The sequence below is a fragment of the Danio rerio genome, chromosome 11 (genome assembly GCF_052040795.2).
Source record: "Danio rerio strain M-AB ecotype USA chromosome 11, GRCz13ab, whole genome shotgun sequence".
NCBI lineage: Eukaryota > Metazoa > Chordata > Actinopteri > Cypriniformes > Danionidae > Danio > Danio rerio.
This window is the reverse complement of record NC_141031.1, coordinates 8959839-8982803: the sequence shown is the minus strand read 5'-3', so window position 1 is coordinate 8982803 and position 22965 is coordinate 8959839. Positions and strand designations below refer to the sequence as shown.

The following is a 22965-nucleotide window of genomic DNA, read 5'->3' as shown; positions in this document are numbered from 1 at the left end:
CAGAGGAGAATGGCCAGACTGGTTCGAGTGGATAGAAAGGCAACAGTAACTCAAATAAACACCTGTTAAAACCCAGGAATGCAGAAGAGCATCTCTGAACGCACAACACATCAAACCTTGAGGCAGATGTGCTACAAAAGCAGAAGACCACACTGGGTGCCACTCATGTCAGCTAAGAAAGGGAAACTGAGGCTACAATTTGCACAGGCTCACCAAAATTGGCCAATAGAAGATTGGTCTGCTGAGTCTCGATTTCTACTGCGACTTTTAGATGGTAGGGTCAGAATTTGGCGTAAACAACATGGAAGCATGGATCCATCCTGCCTTGTATCAATAGTTCAGGCTGGTGGTGGTGTTATGGTTTGTGGAATATTTTCTTGGCACATTTTGGGCCCATCAATAATAACAATCAAGCATTGTGTCAACGCCACAGGCTACCTGAGTATTGTTGCTGACCATGTCCATCCCTTTATGACCACAGTGTGACCATCTTCAGATGACTACTTCCAGCAGGATATCGCGCCATTTCATAAAGCATGAATCAGCTCAGACTGGTTTCTTGAACATGTCAATGAGTTCACTGTACTCAAATGTCCTCCGCAGTCACCAGAACTCAATCCAATAGAGTACCTTTGGGATGTAATGGAATGGGAGATTCAAATGATGGATGTGGAGCCAACAAATCTGTAGCAACTGCGTGATGCTATAATGTCAATATGGAGCAAAATCTCAGGAATATTTTCAGTCCCTTGTTAATTCTATGCCACGAAGGATTAAGGTAGTTCAAAATTCAGTTCTAGTGAGGTGTACCTAATAAAGTGGCTGATGAGTATAGATTTTTATCATTATTATTCAAAGTGTTTTCTTTCTCTTTGTCTTGCAGGTGTTGGGCAGTCTTAGAGATCGTTCCCCAGATGTCCACGAAGTCACTGCTGGAGGAGAAACTCTTAAATAGCAGCACAGGACAAACAGAGACGACTCATCCAGTACACACATTCATCTACTCCAACATCTCCCTGGAGGAGTGAGTGCACTCATGAACAAGCAAACATTGTATGCACATGCATCGAGGCTATTAAAAAATAACATAAAGATATCTCAGAAGATCTGTTGCTGCTACAATTTCCTTAGTTAGTCCATGTAGAAGGTGCAGTTTTTCATAGACTGAAGTCAAATGCCAATTCTAGTTTTTCAGTTTATGAAAAAAAAAACACACACACACACAACTGCAAGATACAAGTTTGGCTGTGCCACTTTAGGTTAGCTGTTTGAGCTGTTGTTGTTCTGCTGCTATACATCTGCATTTAAAAGTACATCTTCTGTCTGTAATGCAAGATGGCAGATAACGAATTACAGCGCGTTCGGTACCAGTCACCAAGAATTACAGCTCAATAAAACAAGTCGTACGTTGACTGACAACGCAAGTCAGACTGAATGCGAACACGGGCTCACGCTCTTTTTATAAGCGCCGTCTCCTTGGCTTTATCTGTGACAGGAGTCTTTTTTTAGAAATTCGGTACTTGTTTATGTATGAGGCTTGTATTAATATTTAAATGAGCTCTGTTCAGATCTGTGTCATGTGTAATACAACCAGATAGATTTCTGGCCCTAATGATTCCGAGTTGTTTGTGTGACGGTGGGTTAGACCAGCATGATTAGACGCGTCAGACGGTTTCCTCTCTCCCAGATGCTTCCTCACGCACTCATTTTCACTCCGGCACACACCTCGAGTGATATGCCGGGCGCCGTGTGATTGACTAAGCAGCACTTAAGCAGGTGAGGACCCTGTAAATAAGCTTTTCCCTCGGAAATGATCTCGTTTTAGACCCTCCCTCCATCTCAGGCTCCTCTGTGCAGAAGGATTCTGCCACCTGGAGACTGTCGAGATTTGCTTTCCGCATCCCCTCCTTTCCAGTGTTTATATCAGTCGAGGTAATCCAGCCAAATCCAAACTAGCGGAGAGATGGAGTTAGAGAGAAAGTGCGCTTTGAGTGTGTGTGTTGCTCTGACAGCAGATTCATTGAGCCGCGCAACTCCATTCACTCATCTGTAGGGTTTTATTTATTTATTTATTTATTTTTGTAAAGCTTTACTAGACTGCAATTTTACTCTACAGTTCCCCTGGTATATAATTTACTTTGAAAGCCATTGTTGGTGCTCTTACAAGAATAATTGGCAAAGACTAACACTATTCGAACTATTCAAACAGTATCTAAAGGTGATGTATCAGCCGTAATTTAGAAAACACAACATCAAGGGGAAAATTGAAGGCTTGCTCTTAAACACGCCTGCCACTTGATTTTTTTTTTCCTTCACTTTTTTTTTTCCTTCCCCCCACACACAAAATATTTCCTTTATATTCGCAGTGAAACAGATTTTCATGTCAGTATTTTGACAGTTATTTAATTTAGCTGTCTGCACACCCCTGCTTTTTGAATATGTGAATGTTTTCTTAATGACGACAGGTGTCGAGGGTAGTTATGAGAGGGAATGATGAGACTCTTGAGTTAATCATCCGCAGAGCAACAGTGGCCCCTGGAGGTTGTAAGATGCACTGCGTGAGCTTTGCTCTTCTTCATCAGGTGCATAACCACCTTGAAAACCCAATCTGCTGAACTTCAGTGCAAATCATGACATCGGTTATGAAGTATTTCTTGCATGCAAGTATGCCAAAATGTTGCGTTAAACTGTTAGTTCACCCAAAAAGTTCAAATTGACTCAATATTTACTCACTCTCAAGTAGTTCCAAACCTTTATGAGTTTCTTTATTCTGTTATAACATCCATAGTAGGATAAACAAATACTATGGAAGTCTATGGTTAAAGGTTTCCAGATTATTTTTCATGCACTGTAAAACCCAACAGTCATCTTAATCAAATGAAATGAGTGTCTTTAACTCAAAATTGACAGAAAGTTATCTCTCATTTGAAAAGAGTTTTGAACTCAGCATTAAAGGTAATGAGTTAATTAAATACCTCAATATTACTTAACCTTAAATGGATTAAGTTCACAGTACTCGTATAGATTCGTTTTTAACTCAAATGGTTTGTTTCAATCAGTTTCTTCAAATATTTTGTGTTGCCTTAGCTTATTGTGCTTTACAGTACTCAGTTGGTTTGAGTTCTCTTCATTTATCGGGTTTTACTATGCTCAAATTCCTTCATTTACTCTAATGGATTAAGTTCTCAGGACTCATTAGGATTAGTTTTTGAACTTAAATGGTTTGTTGCAATCGGTTTCCTTAAACAGTTTTAGTTATTGGGTTTTACAATGTGGTTAAAAAGAAACGCAAGCCTTTCAAACAAGGGTGATTAAATAATGATAGAACTTTCTTTTTTGGGTAAACTACCCCTTTAAGCTGAATCTGTGCATCGTAACTTGCAATTACACATAAATCAATAAGTAGCTGCTTGTTTGCTGGTTTCAAGTGCTTGTTTACGAGTTTATCCTGCAGTAAGTACCTCATTCATCGTTTGTCTTTCTTTACTAGAGAAATATCCCTCTCTCTTTCTCTCCCTCGCTGTCAGTCTCACTCTTAACACCAATCTTACAACTCACTAATGAGTAAAAGCCTCCCCTCAGGGCCTTCATGTGTAGTGAGAGTCTCTTGAGGCTCTCTAAAAGCTGTAGTGCTAGATTTCATCTTCACATCCAGTTTAGGCTTTCATTTGCACATTCGATTCAATTAGCTGTTTCGTATTGTCCCTTAACAGCAGAGTGGTCTGTGCGTTTGACTCGGTTGCCTTATTCAAATGTGCTAGCTTTCACAGAATTGTGACAAAGACCTGGGGACAATGCGGTCCACACCTGGGTGTGAGGACGCGAGGGATTTTCGGTGGTAAATGTGGGACGTTTGGTCTCCTGACAGAACTGTAGAAGTTTTGAAAAATGGAGGTCAGACATGAAGCGTTTCGCACCATCCTTTGGCTGCAGAGAGGAGGACTCTGGGGGACGTGAAGAGAAAGAAATAATTAAAGCCAAGAGAAATTCATTCGCGCCAGAGTTACAGAGAATGTCATTTCCACTGCATTATGCGTCTCTCTTACAAAAGCCCGGGTTAAATATTTTAAAGGCCTGACTGGCTTTCATCTGGCAGCGGCCTCCATTATTGAAAGCGAAATATACTTAAGAAGACAGAGGCTTTACCCCACAGCTAGAGGGTCAGGCGGCTTCAGATGCTGACTTTAAAAGGCCTTGCGTTTGATAACCTCTGGATTCATTGATTATATACAGCTGATGGATTCTGAGCACTGACTCAGAGCTTTGCTTTTTCAATTCAATTAAGGCACTATAGTGGAGCTACTCGATATTTTTTGTGCGCAGGCAATTATATTGTCAGTCTGCCGATTGATTTGTCTACATTCATTAAGACTTTTTTACAATTGGAGCAGAGGTGTTTTTTTAACATTTATTATTTTTGGGATGAATTAGATAATGCCATTGTTTCTACTGATATGTTGTTTTAACCCTGGTTGTTATATACACGTTTCATTTTATTTAGTGGAAAAAGATAGAAATGGACTAGGTAGTTAAAAATGTATTAATAAAATAAACTAATAACTTACAGTTTTATGATTTATATATAGTTTTTCCATAGTTACTCTGATAAAACAAAACTAAATTTGCTAGTCATATTGCAGTTGTTTAACCACTTTAAAATAGACTACTATGTTATAAAGTAACAATGTGATGAAAACCAGCCCACCAGCTCATTTTCAGGGGAGAAATGTGAGTTTGTGAGGGATCAAAAACATTATGGTTGTGCTAGGTGGTGTTTATTTAAAGGTGCAGTAGGTGATCTGCCAAAATGCTAACCGCTTAGCATATTATCTTTGGACGGCGGGGAGGGACTGTGATTCAAAGCCACACCCCCTGAAATCGCGAGCATGCGCACCGCGTCACAACAGCAGACAGACAACCCACTAGTTAATGTCATTCGCTAGTTAGTTAGTGCCAGCACTGTGCAGGAATTACATTTATTACTTTGCCACACTTACATGCTATTTCAGAGCGAATATTCAGAGTAGCATGGTAAACAGTATAGGAAGGCTGTCATTGTTTAGAAATTACCCAATGTGAATATAAAAGCAACTTCAGCTCAATAAAGCAGTTAAATAGCGCTATTTACTGGTGTTTTGTTGTTAAACTAAATATAAATCTACATTATAGATGCTGTCAAAGAACCTTATGAAAAAGGAAAATAATCACATCAATCTTTCACCAGGAGATTTCAGTGGCTGAACAACACGTCTGTGCATATAAGTCGTTCATAACAACACACAATCTAACATAAACTTAGCCGGACAAAGTTTTAAAACAACATTACCTGTCTAACAGTGGTACTTCAGCCATGGTGTCGTCCTTCCTCCAGCGTGCTAAAGTAACTCCAATATTGATTCAGGTTTTTTAAAGTTTCAATTCTGCATTTGATTTCTCCCGGTCTGTCTCGCGACTGCGCGGCCGCTTAAAGGGCGAATTATACCCGCGCCTGGCTTTACAGTAATTGGCCCAAGCTCGTTTGTCCTTCGGCGCCTCCGACTCCGACTCAGCATCGGTGAGCGGCCCGCAACTCACTCGCGCACATGCGTTTGTGATGCAGACGGGCACGCGCTAATGGCGGATCTGCGTGAACAAATGCTCAGAAGTCCGAATCTACATTTACTAACAGACAGTCAGACCTGCTTATCGGAATTATGGGAGATGTCGGTCCGACTCTATTTAATTGGATGAACATTTTTTACTTTTATGCTTTACCCAGAATATAAAAATACATATAAACACATTTAGATCATTTACTGTAATCATTACTATTGGACTGTGAAGAGACTTTCAACCAGCACAACAAAAATGTTTCTGAAGACAATCACCTACTGCATCTTTAAAGTGCCAGAAAGTCCATCCACAGTGAAGGTGTATACAAAACGGTTTGAGTTCTCTTCATTAATGGGGTTTTACTGTGCTCAAATTGCTTAGTTTACTCAAATGGACTAAATTCACAGTTCTCATTAGTATTAGAACAAAACAGGAACATAAATCAAAAAAAAAAAAAAACATACTCCAAGTATATCTTCAAAAAAATAATAACAACAGGTATCCACAATATACATGTTTGCTTGAGGCACTGCAGTAGCACTCTTGCATTGACTTGGTAAACAAGCTATATTCTGGAGTTGGGCTCTAGCTTATATAGCCTAAACTCCTGCTCGTTTGCGGGCTTGTTTGTGGGCTAACATAATTTATTCGTAACAAACAGGCCATTTGGAAGTTGAAACAAAGAAATAAAATAAGTCCTCTGTAACATCGTTACATTTTAGCACTTCAAATAGGCCTATATGTACACTTAGCCTTTAAGTTGGCCAACACACCAATGAAAAGAAGTCTTTCTTACCAAATTCAATTAAAATCAATTCTAAATTTTGACAGGTATTTGGCAATAACGAAATTAAGATAAAGGCTCTGCAGGATTTGTTTTGCCACTTCTCTTCACAATCTGGCCTTAAGGCGACGGTAAAGCTGAATATTAAAAGAATAGCCTAATGCCAACATTAGCCTGTATACTCTACATTAGGATTTTATAGTTTAATATTTATTTATCATTTAAAAACCCTTTACTCACCAAGATTAGACTTCTTGTTTTTGTGGAGGAACATTATTGAATCCACTGTAAATGGCTTTAGCGCATCCCTGTGTTTAGGGTGTTGCATCCAGCAGCACTTAACACCCTTTCACTGCTGCTGCTACAGGCCGAGATGTGGCTAACTTTGCAATTTGGATAGGATTGTTTGTTCATCTTCTACCAGCCATTTACTCTATTTACTCCAAGTATATCTACAAAAAAAAATAATAATAACAACCAGTATCCACAATATACGAGTTTGCTTGAGGCACTGCAGTAGCACTGTTGCATTGACTTGGTAAACAAGCTATTTTCTAGAGTTGGGCTCTCTAGCTTATGTAGCCTAAACTCCTGCTCGTTTGTGGGCTATACCATTACAAGTTCCTACCAACCTACAGTAACTTTAACCTCACTGTATACCAATGCTCTTTGATTACGGTTAAAAGGTATGGTTAAAATAGTTAGGCTAAGGTTACTGTAGGTTGGTAGTGACATATTTTTGATTAAGTTTGTTTCAGGGGTTTTAAAACTGCTCACAAATTTAAAGTTTTAACATATATAACTGGTCCATGAAGTTTACATAATATATAGGAAACTTTTTTTTATTCTGGGGCCTCCTTTGGTTGTTTCCCTTGTTTTTACAGTTAGTCTAAAGTTACCGTATTTTGATTAAAATGAGGCCACTTCTAGGTAGGACACTTTTTCATTTTTTTATTTTTATTGTTTTTAAATCTCCTCTTTAAAAGTTACTTTAAAGGTGAATAGCCCTGTTTAGTTAAATAAACTGTAAGTAATATTGCTGTTTAGTGTTATTATTATTATTATTATTATTTTTATGCAGGCATTGTAAAGATTGTAAAGCTTTGGGGGCTCGACGTTAACGACAAGGCTCAACAAGGGAATTTTTTGATGAGCAAGTAAAAGTGAATTTTACTTTCCCTAGCGGACAAGTAAACTATAAATGTGGAACTGGAAAAGAAAGCAAATGCTAATTTAAATGAGCAGTAGTTGTGAAATATGCTTGACGAATTAGAATATGACTGTACTTTTCCTCTGGCAGTAGTAAGGAAGTGTGCAGTTTTCATTTTCTATAAATATTTTTCTCAAGCCTGCGCAGACCAGCTAAGCACCTGGGAAAGCATCAAACTCCAAAAAAGACCACAGAGTCTAAGACAGAATGTAGAAAAAAAGGAAGAAGATATGAAGGGAAGTTTTGGCTTGATATAAAGATGTAGATGTTAGATGTTGTCTAATTTGTCTGAAAAGTTATTCATCAGAATAATTTAAAACTTTATCTTCGGTACATGGCAGCTGTTTAAAAAAAAAAAAAAAAAAAAAACATAGAATTTCACAGTTTCTGTCAGAAGTATGCATTAGTCATTAGAGGAAAAAACAAACAAACATATGTTCAATGCACACACAGATTTAGATTCTGCTCCATATGTGTGATCTGCTTTATGTGTATAAAGACATTACCTGATAAACATGGTTCATTAAGGTTATGCAAAATCTTAACTTATACACATGTTCTTATAATTAGACATCATCTTGCTCACATTGCTTATAAAATCATTTTGCTTTTATTTTAATATAATTATGAATTCAGAATTCCAAACCATCATTCATTAACGAAAGTGAAACTGCTGAACTTCAGTTAAAGTCGAAAAATTAAACACCCGAAATTACATGAAACTCCGGAGGAACATTATTATAGGAACATTGAAAAACTCATGTAAACGCCTTAATCATATTATTGTCTTATTCAGATTAAGGCAAATAATTTTGATCACTGATGTCCATGCAAACGTAATCAAAGCCCCAACCCTAGAAAAAAGGTGTTTGATGACAGCCTTTCCATGGGTTAGTCGTAAGCTAATGTAATGTTAATTGCATAATGCAAATGTTAAATTCATGCTAACAAACAAATGATCGAAAGAAATATAATTATGTAATTCAAAACAAATATATAAAATACGAATTGATGCATACTTTTTCAATTAATATGATTAAAATATTTGTTGTTTTGTCAAATAAAAGATTTTTCTAGAGTCATCCATTATAATTTTGTGGCTTAAAAGTATCAGTTCAGGCACCATTTTGGCACCAGTACCATTTTAAAAGTATCGATTTAGCATCAGTATCGAAATAACCTCAAACTACAGAGACCCGAAAGGGACGTGATGATGGAGAAAAAATTGGTGGAAAAAAAACCTATTTCTAAGGTTTTTGGGTTCCCTCGCAAAGATGTTTTGCGTTATCTCGCAAAGATGTTTCTCCACAAACGCTTCTTGTTCACTTCATTCATGTAAACCCTCCTGTTTTTGCCGAAATTCTCCCGTATTTTACCATTCTATCCCACTTTTTGTACATTAAATCTGTGCGTCGATCGTCGCCTTTTATATGCAACCTCTGAACCAGTGAATGCATATATAAGCACTGACTGACAGACGCGCACCGTACAATAAACTGATCCCAGATCAGCTTCTGTACACGCCATTTAAAGTAATACCTCTGTTATCAAACGAGTGAGCAACAAATGGATCTCTCGTTTTGTTTATTTTGATAACAGAGGTGTCTCTGTAAGAATGCACAGATCTATAATGAAAGCATTCCATTACTTTAGAAACTGTTTGTGCTCATTTAAGAGAAAAAATAGCTGTTTAAAATAAAACATGCAGGACGGAGATGTTTACATATTATTCAGTGTATCTGTTTAAACATACACCCAAATTCAAAAGTGTCCTTCATTTTTGCTCCTCTGTAAATGGCGTGTACAGAAGCTGATCTGGGATCAGTTTATTGTATGGAGCACGTCTGTCAGTCGGCGCTTTTATATGCATTCACTGGTTCAGAGGTGCATATGAAAGGCAACGATCAACGCACAGCTTTACTGGAAAGAAAGTGGGATAGAATGGTAAAATATGGGGGAATTTCGGCAAAAACGGGAGGGTTTACATCAGGTGTGCTCAACCCTGTTCCTGGAGATCTACCTTCCTACAGAGTTTAGCTCCAACCCTGATCAAACACACCTGAACCAATTAATTAGGACCTGAACAGCACTTGATAATTACAAACAGGTGTGTTTGATAAGGGTTACAACTGATATCTGCAGGAAGGTAGATCTCCAGGAACAGGGTTGAGCACTCCTTGGTTTACATGAATGAAGCGAACAGGAAGTGTTTGTGGAGAAATAGCTTTGCGAGATAACGCAAAACATCTTTGCGAGGGAACGCAAAACATCTTAAAAAATATGTTTTCCAATCACTTTGTTTATTTTTCTCCCAGTGAGTTTTTTTTTTCTTCCACCAATTTTTTTCCCCATCATCACATCCCTCTCAGGTCTCCGTACCAAACTATACCCACTCTGTATAACTTTTTATATTTTTTAGCGTCAAGCTTTTAGATGGACTATATACATAGTAAAGCTCAAAGTGTCTTCTTTCCCATGATACCTAATTAATGTTTGTAGCTCACTGGAGTCAAGCACTGTTACTATTTAAAGTTAGGTAAGTGTAAAGATGCGGTCACACTAGAGTTTGATAATGTGAAATTCTGTCATGCAGTGCTGCAACAAGAGGCGGAATTAAACAAGATCATTAGACATTTAAAAAAAGCGAGCGGTTGGTCCATGTTTTAAATTTTTGTCCTGAAAGGTCATGTTATGATCCTCGATTGGTCTCACACCGTCAAGTGATGCGATTTTGCAGGTCAGAGTTCATCAAGCTTGAACTTTGCACCGCAGGGACCTGCGAAACTTGACCCATGACCTTGCGTTTCCAGTCTGACGCATTCGCGTGCATATGAATGGAAGTCTATGGGGAGAAAAGGTGATTGTGACCACAGCTTAAATCAGCAGAAGAAAGTGCTGGCTAACAGGTTAAACCTCATATGAAAGGTTGCAATTTTTTTCTCTGTCTACGTATAATTAACTTAAATTAGCTTAAATTAACAGGTGACTGACAAATGTACTTTATTCCAACCCCATGACAATTTTTTATGTCAAGGCACTGCTCTATGTCTGTGAATATTACTGTGAATATTAATATATGTGTGCGTATGGTTTTGTGTGTGAGTGTGTTATTGATAAATTTATGATTGCTGTTTAACACTAAGTTATGATTGAATTGCCTCTTGTTACAGTTATGAAAAAGTTACAAGCAGGAAATGTTCATGGGCCAATGACATGACCCCAGTGAAATGGTCTATTTGTCTTGCTTTGAATTGAAACGCGGATAAGATAAAGTGAAGTCAGTAAACCAGCTCTGTCTCCTCATTCCTGGCCTGAAGCAAAGCGATTGGCAAATAATTGTCAGCCAACAAGGACCAAAACAATGTATTTAGTCGTAGTTCTGCCATTGTCTCGTGTGTGGCTGAATCTCTTCAGTTGATTTGCTGTTAGTCGTAACCTCCCGGACGATTTAAAACTGGCCAGACATTAAGTGCTACTGCAAGATTCCTCTCTCCAAAAGCAGATTAGTACCTCTGAAATTCAGCCCTACAGCTACAAAGCCACACAGTAAAAAGACCGAAAACTATTTGAATTTCAAAGACACAGGGACCGAGCCAAAAGCAAGGACTTTATAAGACACAACAGTGAATGAAAATGGAATGGAGAATCAGTCCACACGTTCCCAGAGGGCTGACTGTTTGAAAGATCGGAGGTACGCTTTACCCTGTGGACCAAACCTAGAAAAGTTTTTACCGAGTCTTGTAACGGATTCACTCCATGCTCCACATGCAGCACCCTTTTGGCCTTGCCTTTAGGCTTTTGACCGCTTATCTAGCCTGCTCTTTAATGTCATTGGAGTAACGAAAGAACTGGATTTTAGAGTCAAAGTACCTCTCAGTAATAGACAGTATATCACACTTTCCTCTGGTTATTTAATCCATTCTTTTGCCAGCATGTTAATTTGAACATTTTCTTTCTTTGCAGGTCCGAGAAGGCTGGGGAAATCGCAACGATTCCTCTCACCAAGGTAAAGGCCATTATGCTCTTCTCAAATTTTTATTCAGAGATGGTATAATAGTGAAAACCCTGGGTGGGTGTATTGAAATGTCTGCAGAGCTTTGCCTATTTGACAGGCCTAGAATAAGTAAACATTAAGATGCTCCTACTGTGTTTAAGCTGTTGAGTGTAGGGTTTCTGATATAATGTACACTGGAGTGCTTTTTGACTTTCAAAGTTCAAGTGTTTTGCAAGCGAGAGCGGCCACTATGTGGCTTGAGATGCTCTGATGACATGCGTGTCTGATGACTTCATGTCTGAATCACAGATTATTACCGTTGCCTGCGGATGACATCTTGACTTGTCGGAGCGGTGTTTCTTTTTAACTCTTTCTAAAGGATCATACTGTAACTTCACAAGACTGCAGCTAAAGGCAGTTCGACCTTTATATGTATATAAAAGTGTTCCTGTATATGTTCGGACTTGGAAGGGTATTTCATTTTACGTCACATTACATTACAATTTTTGAATGGATTGAAATTAATAATGTGTATTTTGAGGGTCTTAAAGGGGTAGTTCACCCAAAAATAAAAATGTGAGCAATATCACACAATGTGGCTGTATAACGACTCTGGTGGTAGGCGTGCATGGTGTCCCATCAGTGATGATATACAGGCATATCGCACTGCAACTTGTGTGATATTGCATTTATACAACAGTTTTATGGCGTAATTGTGTATATATATATATATTACAAAAAAATCTGACACGGAAAGTCTAGAAATCCTTTTGTATTAGGAGCTACTTCCGCTATTCATTCACATTTTCAGCTGTTGTCAGAACAGCAGAAACCATTGCTACTTCACCAATGTCACTTTAGAGCTAGTATTTAAAAGATTCTCTAGCGTAATGTCTAAGGTGTGGACAAAACTGGTGATTTTGCTCACATTTTAAGATTATAAGGCTGTACGGCATGAAATGCCATCAGCCTACAGAGATTTCCCAGTGTTACAATTAGGAGAACACAATAATTATCCCCGAAAAAGCCAAAGCTAGCTCACTTACCAATTTTATAATGTTTTTAACTGTTTTAGTTTGAAAATATTTGATATTTTCTCTTCGAAGGGCTTATTATGGGGTCTCTGTCGCCATCATGTGGATGGACAAGGTCAACCGTTTTGCACTGCTCAATGACAGGCTGATGGATGCTGACGCTCTGTATCTCAGAAATGATAAATATGTAAAATAGGCACTTTCCTTATAAATAAACTGCAAAGTTGCAATCTAAACAGCTACACTATTGCCTAAAAAGCTTCCAAAGTACATTATGTTGTCCAACAGCTGAAATATTTGTCAAACTGTAGTGAGTTTATTGATCTGCTTTTACTCTACGTGGGCGGAGTAATACAGAAGAGTGAAGAGGCTGTAAGAGTTCTGAAATTGCAGAATATTGCACGGCTGTCAGCCAATCAGATTCGAGAACCAGACAGAACTGTTGTATAAATGAATATATTGTCTATGCAGTTTGTTTGTTTGTTTGTTTGGCAATATTAATCCAAGTGCATTGATTGCAAGAAAAATAACATCAGTCTGTTTATTATAGTCGTATGATTAAGATGAACTTAAATGTTAATATTATGAACAACTCATATGGGTTTGTTTACTTACAATAATAACATACTGTGTGTGTGTGTGTATATATATATATATATATATATATATATATATATATATATATATATATATATATATATATATACTGTATGGTAATATGTGTAATATGTATTTGATATTTCTAAGAATGTTTTCATTTTTATTTCTATAACAATATATAGAAATACATTCATTAATGGCAATTTAGTGCTTAGACACAAAATGGGTTAAAATATATATTCGGCTGATCCAACCAGAACCAAAATGTGTAAGCAATATACACTTTTCAATGAATAATGAAAGTTAAACACCTTGTTTTCACTAAACAATTCCAAATAAAATTCACATTTTTTTTTCTATTTTACAAATTGACAACCTGCTTACGCACAACAGTTCAGCAAGCGGTGTTATTTAAAAATGTGTTGCTTTTTTTACCCATGAAAAAAATGAAAACAAAACAGCATGTGGCTTCAACGCAGCATGATAATGTGTAAATAATGGCAGAACCGTAAATTTGGGGTGAACTATTTTTGTGAATAATGCAGCCGACTAAAAGACACAGCCTTACCCTTCGGGAAAAACCCTTTTTGTGTGTACAGTGTTTGGCAATGCTGTAGCAACTAGAGTGTGAAAAATCATTCTGCTGTGTCTCGTGCCTATGGCCGGTACTCTGGAAATGAGCTTAGAGGCAGGAGAGGAATCACAATAATGAATAATGCATGACTAAATATTTTCAAGCGCACTCTTCATATCCTGGCGCTCCTCTCGGTTTGCTTGAGTCTTACCAACCTTGTAATGAGGCTAAATATTTCCATTCCAATCTGTTAGCATACAAAGATCCCAGCCTCAACGCGAGACATTCTCGAAAGCTTCCCATGCGTTGGTGTTTGGTAATGTGCATCATCGTAAAAACGGTTTGAGTTCTGGCTCAGTGCATTGGCTCTGAGATTTTTTCACAGGTACAAAGGGGCTGTTACCGTGCCCTTGTGTTAACAAGCTTTGCCACCTCAATGGCACCCCTATATTTGCAATCGAGGGATAGTGGATTAGTGAAAAATGCATTTTACATATAATTTTTGTTGCCAAATAATGGTAGAAAAAAAAAAACCTGCTCATAATAAACCAAAATACGCTAAATTTGGTTACTTTATAAAGGAAATCTATCAACATGGTTTGGGTGCTACGGTACATCATTAAACTGGTCATAGCCATGTTCTGTAATCTAAATAATTTTGGTAATTAACTCATCTTACTACATTTAGCATTCCTGGAACGTTTATACTATGCTGTTAGGTGGCCTATAGCACAGAACATGTAGAACACACTCTGGGTTAAAGGGGAAATGAAACACTCAGTCAAGTTTACCTTATTTGTACATTGGATTCTACCTTAATGAAAATATATTAAACAAACTCGATTAATGTAACCGTTTAGCAGAAAACGGCATGTTTTACTATAGATTTTAGACCTAGGGTGCCGCCTTCTTGGAATGTCGCTGTGTCTGACGTCACGGGGTTGGTTGAGTTCCCTCTGCTGAACAGAAACAATGGAAGTAAAGGAGACTGTAAAGCCTAATTTAACCCAATGTGTGAAGTTGTGGACGTGGAGATGCTGCAAATACAAGCATCAGATGTGTGTCTAATATAAAAGTATAGATTTTTATTCTGTTCTTCTTTTTTTTTTCCTTTTTAATTACTGATCATTTGATGCGCTTTGATTCACTCTCTGTATTACGCTGCCTAACTGCCTGTCCTGGTTTCCACCATGATTGTAACGGACTGAACACAGAGACTGGACCGCCTAATTTAACCCCCTGCATGAAGTTGTGGACGAGCATCACAGCGCTGGTGAAAATACAACACATACAAGCATTTATGGGTCTTGAGTTGTGTGTTTTTCTTCTGTTTATACTGTTCGTTTGATGCTCCAGCTCTGCCTGACAAGGGAATTCAGACCAATACAATGATTAAAATCATACACGACTTTACTAAGTCACTTCTGTGTGGGTTATGTCAAGACATATTCGATCAACTCGATCTTGCAACATGTATGACGGATAAAAACTCGGCATAAGAAACACCGCGCTGATCTCAGTTTGGTTTGAACACGAGCAGAGTTGAGGGGCTGTAGCAGTGAAAAGTGAAAGTATCCGCCATTATTACGTCAGCACCAGACCTAGTTGAAACCACAGGCAGTCAGGCAGCATAATACAGAGAGTGAATCACTACTGACGTCATTTCGAGTTCATAGGTGATGATAAACATGGAAGTTTGTTCATGATTTAGGTTGCTGAAACAATTTGCTCCTGAGTTTTGTTGGACTTCTCCTTTGTTTGCGCTTCACTCTCGCGTTTGTCCTTTTCTTTCTGAATGAATCAGATGGCGGAGACACTTCAATAATCACACACATGGTATCATCAGCCCAAGAAGTTGTTTAGTAGTTTATATCAAATATAGACGCAGTCTGTAATAGTAATAACATTATATAAAAGCAAATTGTCATGAATACATTTAAAATAGCCCCCTGTCATGAAGGCAGCATGGAGGTAGAGGTTTTTATATTTATGTAGAAAATAATTTTGTAACGTTTTAATATTTTTTTTTCTTACATCCTGTGTGTATTAAGCAATATGTAAGCATTTAACCCAGTATTGGCGCATAACTAACATGCTTTGCACTGGACTTTAGACCAGCTTTTAGTTGTTCGATTGTTCAGTCAATTTCAGTTCTTCAAATTAGCAAGGCAACAACTATGTGCCTTGACACACCTCCTTTTTAGACAGGAACACCCATGAATCCACAAAGTGGCGCAAATGGATTTGCTATTTAAACAATGTGGTGCAAAATGTGTAAATTAGGGTTGCGCTGGTCTGAAAAAAGAAGCAAATCACGCCATACACGCCTTGCACCTTATTGCCCCGGGTGTATGATAGGGTCCAATGTCATCTTTGCAATTGCCAAGAGCATGCATCAAGTTTAATTTCATGATCACCTTCAAGTAAAGGATTACTAAATCGCCTTTGATTAAGTGTCCAGCCCTAAGGTCAGTGCACCGTACCATTGCTTGTGCTTGTGGTAATGCATCATCAGTTTTTAACATGCAATGATAGCATCTTTTATTTGTGATTCAACTGTGTTGTTGCACTATTTTTTCTGTGCACCTATCATATTTTATCAGCTTCATTCTGATAAAGTGTGCCCACTAAAAGCACAAGTGGCCCCTGACTGGCCCCCCACTTACTGGTCCAGAACCAGCACTGCAGGTACATCAGCTGGATGCTTGCTTTCGAGCAGTTGATACATTTCATGTAATGCCGCAACTTCTCTAGCTGCCGTCCATATCAATCTTTCCTATTTGCAGTATGATGACTGTAATGATCACTTCGTTCCTATTCATTCATTCTCAAAACAGTGGGTTAAAAACGAAGCAAACAAAACAGAAATCAGAATGTATTTTTCATCAACTCCAGCCATAGACAGAGCAGTGCCATCCTGCACGAGGAAGGAGGGTGCTCGGCGGGGGGTTCATCACCCTAGTTAGTAAACATTTCTCTTTTTATGCTGTCACGTTTGGGTTGGCAGAACACACGCCCGTTTGAGGACGTTTTCAAGCTCTGACGTCCCCGCTTTCCCTGTGACATTTGCATTGCACCGAGCGCAACCTTCATGCTTCGCCTCACAGAGATGTGCTGTATAACAAGGAGCTTTTGTGAGGAAAAACTCGAGCTCTACTTGTTATAAAAATGTGCATGATCTAGTGGCTGGCTGTTCATGTGCTGGAAGAGTTTCTTTTTTTTTAAATATGCATCTAAGCATGTGCCACAAAAAGTGACAAGAAGAAATATTACATGTATTTAGAGTTTCTCTGGGTTGTGGTTAACTGCAGTGCTAGGTAATAAATGAATAATTTAAATGATAAACATACAATACTAAAAGCAAATCATCTGACAAATGAATGTTGCTGTTTGGTGTAGTTGCCAGGATGATTCTAGGTTGTTTACTAAGTCTATATCATGCCACGTTTACATTGTATGGCTCATGTGACCCAATGGGTATGACCATACCTGTCAACATTGGGATGTAAATATCAGGGATATGCTTCTTTGGGGCTGTTTTGTTATAAATAAACAGTAGTGCTGTCAATCGATTAAAAAAAATAACTAATTAAACGCACCTTTTAAAAAAAATTATTCGCGATTAATCACATTTAAAATACTGAAACTTGTAATTTTGGCTATTAAATGTAAAATTAATGTAAACGCAAGACAAAAACTATTTAAATTCAAAATATAATTGTTTATTAAAATTTTTGTTTAACTTGTAACACAAATTTCTTCATGTAAACAACATACCCACAATAAACCATCAAGATCCTGGCTTGACAGCCATATTTATTAAAGAAATAAAAACACAGGCATGTTAATGACATTTAAATTTCAAAACAATCAATGCCAATAAAGAAAACATTGATTTCCATGTTGGATTCTAAGTGGACTGCAAAAAAATGCCAAAATACAGGAATTGCAGATATGGAAAATGAAAAATTATAATAATAAACTATAGAATACAAACTGTTGCACTCATTGTAAAGTTTTATTGCTGTGAGTTGAGAACATTAGTTATAGAGTAGAAACAATTTTGCTTAATCCTCCTTTACATTTATCCAGTTGCTAAGACTAGGAGAATCCCGCAAATGCACGGAGACTCCCAAATGCTCGCAAATGAATGATAATTTCTCGCAAACCGGTCGTTAAATACATTGCACACCCCTCTCCCCCGCATCCCTCCTAGCTCTTCAGGTAGCCTATGTCGCACGCAACTCACTCCCACCGTCCTTCAGGTACGTCTCGCGCGCGCACGCCCCTACTCAGATACGTCGCTCACTCCACCCCTGACACCCCTCAACAGGCCTGACACAGACACACACACAACGCGCTACAGACATTTTGGCCCCAACGGCCTTCCATACTGGAGTGACTCCCCTCAGATTCAACACGCATGATCACGTTCATCAAATTTGCTTAAACTAAGCGTCCTAAAGTACTACTGTATTTCACAAGGATTCTGACACAACAACGCGAAGCATACGCTTTCGTTGCGTTTGAGGAAACACGCTAAACTTGGAGGGCTCATGCTGAAAGGCAGAGTAATGCCCTGTCTTTGACAGCTCGCGACTTCACCAGACGTTCTGAGTACATTCACATAAGACACCAATACTTCAATTTTAATATGATTAAGATTGTACTCTTATTAAAATTCTACCGTGTAGCCTAAGCACTGATTTTATTACCTTGAAGGAACACCGAGTCACGAAATGCGGAGGATTTTTTTTCTGTTCGCCATGCGTATTCAACTTACAACAGAAGTCGAAAGTTAAAAATGAAACACCCGAAATTGCATGAAACTCTGGATAACTTGTGATGCAACTAATTATTTTATACTGGAACTTGCCTTCAAAAAGTGCTTCCTTGTTCTTATCCACATTTTTTGCATGTTAAACACACGTCCACCACAACAGAAAGTTAAAAAAACCTGCAACTGCGTTAATTGCGTTAAAAAATTTTTTTACGTGTTAATCATTTAAAATTAATCGCATGCGTTAACGCACTAATTTTGACAGCGCTAATAAACAGTAATATGTTCTATGCTGATGATACCCATCTATACCTCTCTTTTCACCCTGATGATCCCTCGGTTCCGGCTCACATCTCAGCCTGCCTGTCAGACATTTCACACTGGATGAAAGATCATCATCTTCAGCTTAACCTCGCGAAAACGGAAATGCTTGAAGTTTCGGCCAACCCGACTCTACATCACAACTTTTCAATCCAGATGGATGGGTCAACCATTACTACATCCAAAATGGTGAAAAGCCTTGGAGTAACGATTGATGACCAACTAAACTTCTCTGTCCACATCTCTAGAACTGCTCGATCGTGCAGATTCGCACTCTACAACATCAGAAAGGTTTGACCCTTCCTATCTGAACATGCAGCTCAACTCCTTGTTCAAGCTCTTGTTCTCTCCAGACTGGACTATTGCAACTCTGTACTAGGCGTGCTTCCAGCTAACTCTATCAAACCTCTTTAGATGCTTCAGAACCCAATATCCCATTTTTGTCGCATATGGTCCGAAATTTAATCTATGCGACCTCAAAATATAGTTGGCAGCATTTGCGCAACTGCATATAATGGTTGTAGTGTGGCCTGTTTAGATTTTTTTCTAAAAACTTGCTGAATCGCTCTTCCCCGCCACTATATTGGTTCAAATTAGCTGTCAATCACTCAAGGCTTTCCGCTGTCAGATGACAGGGAGCATTTGTGACCGCGGGAAATGCAAACGACTGAAGATTAAAAAGTACACAGGTATGCAAACCCCCCCTGAAGTCACAAATAATGGCGCAGATGAGAGCGATCATGACGTGGTGAATGTTAATCCGCCAGCTGAGATCAATCGAGTGTTTTTCGGAGAAGGTGCCTGAAACTTGATGCGTTGCATTCATTGCGTGTTCATCGCAAATGTCCGCTAAATGTAAAATCTAACACTGCACACATCATCACCAAATAAGCTCGTCTTTACGAAGTTTACACAGAAATTGCAGCTCATAACAAAGAGCGATATTGCGCCGGTGGTCATCGCAAAAATCCTGCAATGCCTGTTTATAAATTGGTCCGGCTGACTTGCCTGCTTTATTCCACAAACACAGAAAATTGAAGATAAGCCTATAACGAGACTGAGCATTTAAAATGACACAAACCCAAATCAAAACTTTTCAAGAGTGATAGAAGTGAGAAGTTCCGTTTGTCTGTTCTTTCTTGAGATGTATATTATTTTTCTATTAAGTTACTTATGACTGCTTTGCAGCTTTCAGCCTTGAATTGAATGATTTATTATAATCTTTCGTTTGTTTTTTGTAGCATTGTAGCAGAAATATTAATTATTAAATTGACATGCATATAAAAACATTAGTGCGAAATAAATAATTCTTACTGCAATGCTTCATTTTAGTTTGATGCAAACCATGAATTTATTTTTCATAAAGTAACAGACTTTTATAGCAGATAACTTACATTCAAGCACATTCTAGGCAGCATGAAGATGAGAAATGTATTTCATTGTTACTATTATTGTCATTTTTATCAACATTAATATTCTATAATTATTAGACATTAGTTATAAGAGCCTGGATGTTATTATTTATTTAGCAAATGTAGTTTGCAGACATTTGTAGGTACAGACACCCATTGTGTGCAGTCTGCCAGTTTTTTCCTGGCTTTTTAATATTGTCCATATCGAAATCGGAATTAAATCATATCGACCGAAATTAAGAAATATATTGTGATATAAATTTTTGCCATATCATCCAGCCCTAACTATTACCATTAATAATAATAATATTATTAATAAAAATATTAACAATAATTATTATTATTATTAGAGTGATTTCTGAAGGATCGTGTGACTCTGAGTGATGAAGACTGGAGTAATGAAGCTGAAAAATTTAATCTTGAAAATCACTGGAATAAATAATTAAATTAAATTAAATTATTAACTGCTGTTGAACAGTTACATTATAGTGCAATAACATTTTACAATTTGTACTGTATTTTTGATTAAATAAATGCAGCCTTAGGGAGCAGAATAAGCTTATTTTAAAACATTTAAAAATCCTACTGACCCCAAACTTTTGACCAGTAATTCATTCATCATTCATTCATTTTCTTTTCGCCTTAGTACCTTTATTAATCCAGGGTCGCCTGGAAAACCCACGCGAACGCAGGGAGAACATGCAAACTCCACACAGAAACGCCAACTGACCCAGCCGAGGCTCGAACCAGCGACCTTCTTGCTGTGAGGCCACAGCACTACCTACTGCGCCATTGCGTCGCCTTGACCAGTAATGTATTTATTTATTTATTTTGGTCCCACTTTATATTAAGTGTCCCTATCTACTATGTACTTACATCAAAAAAAAAAAAATACAATGTACTTACTGTGTTTATAATGTATTTGAGAACACTTGTGGTGCCTTTGAGTTGGGATAGAGGTTGGGTTATGAACAGGTTTGGTGGCATGGGTAGGTTTAAGGGTGGGTTAAGGTGTAAGGGATGGTCAACAGTGTATTTACAAATGTAACTACAAAAGTTAATTACAGATGTAACTACATACAGGTATTTAATCAAGCATAAGTACACAGTAAATACATGCATTTACACAATAAGTACATTGTAACAAACTATTAATTCTTATGTAAATACATATTAGTTAAGGCCACTTAATATAAAGTGGGACCTTTATTTTTATTTATTTATTTATTTATTTTTTATTTACACACACTGAAGCTTCTTCTTATAAAAAATCTATCCTGGAAGTGAACTACCTCTGTAATACCAAGTGTAAACAGGGTGGAAAATAAACCAAATACAGCAGTTTCAATCAAAAATTGATGTACTGTAAAATCAGTTCACCCTTGAAAATACTTCATCTTTTTTGTTGTGCATAAATATTGCTGACACCAATTCTCATAACAGATGTCGGATGACACTTAATTCCTAATAAATCTGCTGAAGTAATCACAAAGCCATTTTTATGTAAGAAAGCAACCACCAGTAACACAAACCTAATAGTATGTGGTCTCTTCACAATGGTTTACCTGTCACCCAGCCAGGAGAGAGAGAGAGGGAGAAGGTTTTGAAGCAGTGAGCGAGTGTTCAAGACAAATGATTGAAACAGCCAGAGTGCACTTCATTCCCAGTCGTGTGACAGGCGTGCTGTACTAGAGCAGCATCACTGCACTATATTGAGTCTATAATTAGCCTGCCTCTAATTCCTATCATGCGGTGTATTTATTATCCACCACTGAGAGAGTGTGTGTGGCTACAAAACTGCCCTACCATGGGGAGCCAGTCACTGTAGTCTCTAGTTAGTTGATGTGATTGACAGGTGTTTCTCCACTCCTTCAAAGTGCAACCGCTGCTTACATGTACCTGTAAAAGCACTGCTGCTGAAAGCATGTGACAGCAAGCTTGCTCAAAGAGTATATAGTGCTATTGATATTTTGTTATACTGGTCATATTTGTAGTCTAAATATGTATTCTCTTATATAAAAAGATTGTGTGTTCCTGTCTTCTAAGTTGTCATTATATTTCATGGATTTTTTTTTTACTCTTTTTGTGATCAAATAAATGCAACCTTGACGAGTTTAAGCTTTCGAAAACCCAAATCTCAATTTTTTTAGACTGTTTGACCTGTAGTGTATGCATCTTTCTCCACCATAGGTTTGAAAAGCTTGGTGAGCAGGGCAGAATTTTTAAGGCATTATTGCTGTTAATGGATTTATTTTTGTACTGAATCCAGATGTAGGTCAACAATGAGTACATTTCCCAGCTAGCAAAATTCATATGGCTCAAATCCGGACCACACCAGACACTTACATCCGGCCTGCATATCGTATGGAATGATGGCACTTGTGCGGTCCGCTCCTGTTTGCCAGATCTGGACCACAATTAAGCCATAGCAATATAACATATCAGCCAGAATTCAACCGAATTAACTAGAATTGACCCTATTCTGGGCCACAGTTTGCTTTTATTCTGGCCCTAATCCGGCCCACACCAGACACTTACATCTGGACCACACACACTGAATGCAATGATGACTCTAGGGTGGTCCAATCCTATTTGTCAGATATGGGCCACAAATAAGCCTAAGCAATACCACATTTAGCCAGAATTCAACCAAATGAACTAGAA

The 22965-nt window shown here is 37.9% G+C and overlaps 1 protein-coding gene across 49 annotated transcripts in view; it reads left to right on the top strand.

The window, feature by feature from the left end:
• Nucleotides 1–22965, top strand: part of si:ch211-51h4.2 — a 458725-nt gene that overhangs the window by 187757 nt on the left and 248003 nt on the right. For 47 of the 49 annotated variants that reach the window (XR_015502345.1, XR_015502336.1, XR_015502339.1 and 44 more), the window contains 2 exons: nucleotides 884–1024; nucleotides 11550–11592. Coding sequence is in view for 33 of the 49 variants with exons in the window: in XM_087273261.1 (XP_087129387.1) it covers nucleotides 884–1024; nucleotides 11550–11592 (184 nt within the window). In the remaining 16 variants the exon portion in view is untranslated. Of the gene's footprint in view, nucleotides 1–883; nucleotides 1025–11549; nucleotides 11593–12686; nucleotides 12858–22965 lie in introns of those variants that run through there. The other 2 variants (XM_087273290.1, XM_087273291.1) reach the window with 2 other exon arrangements.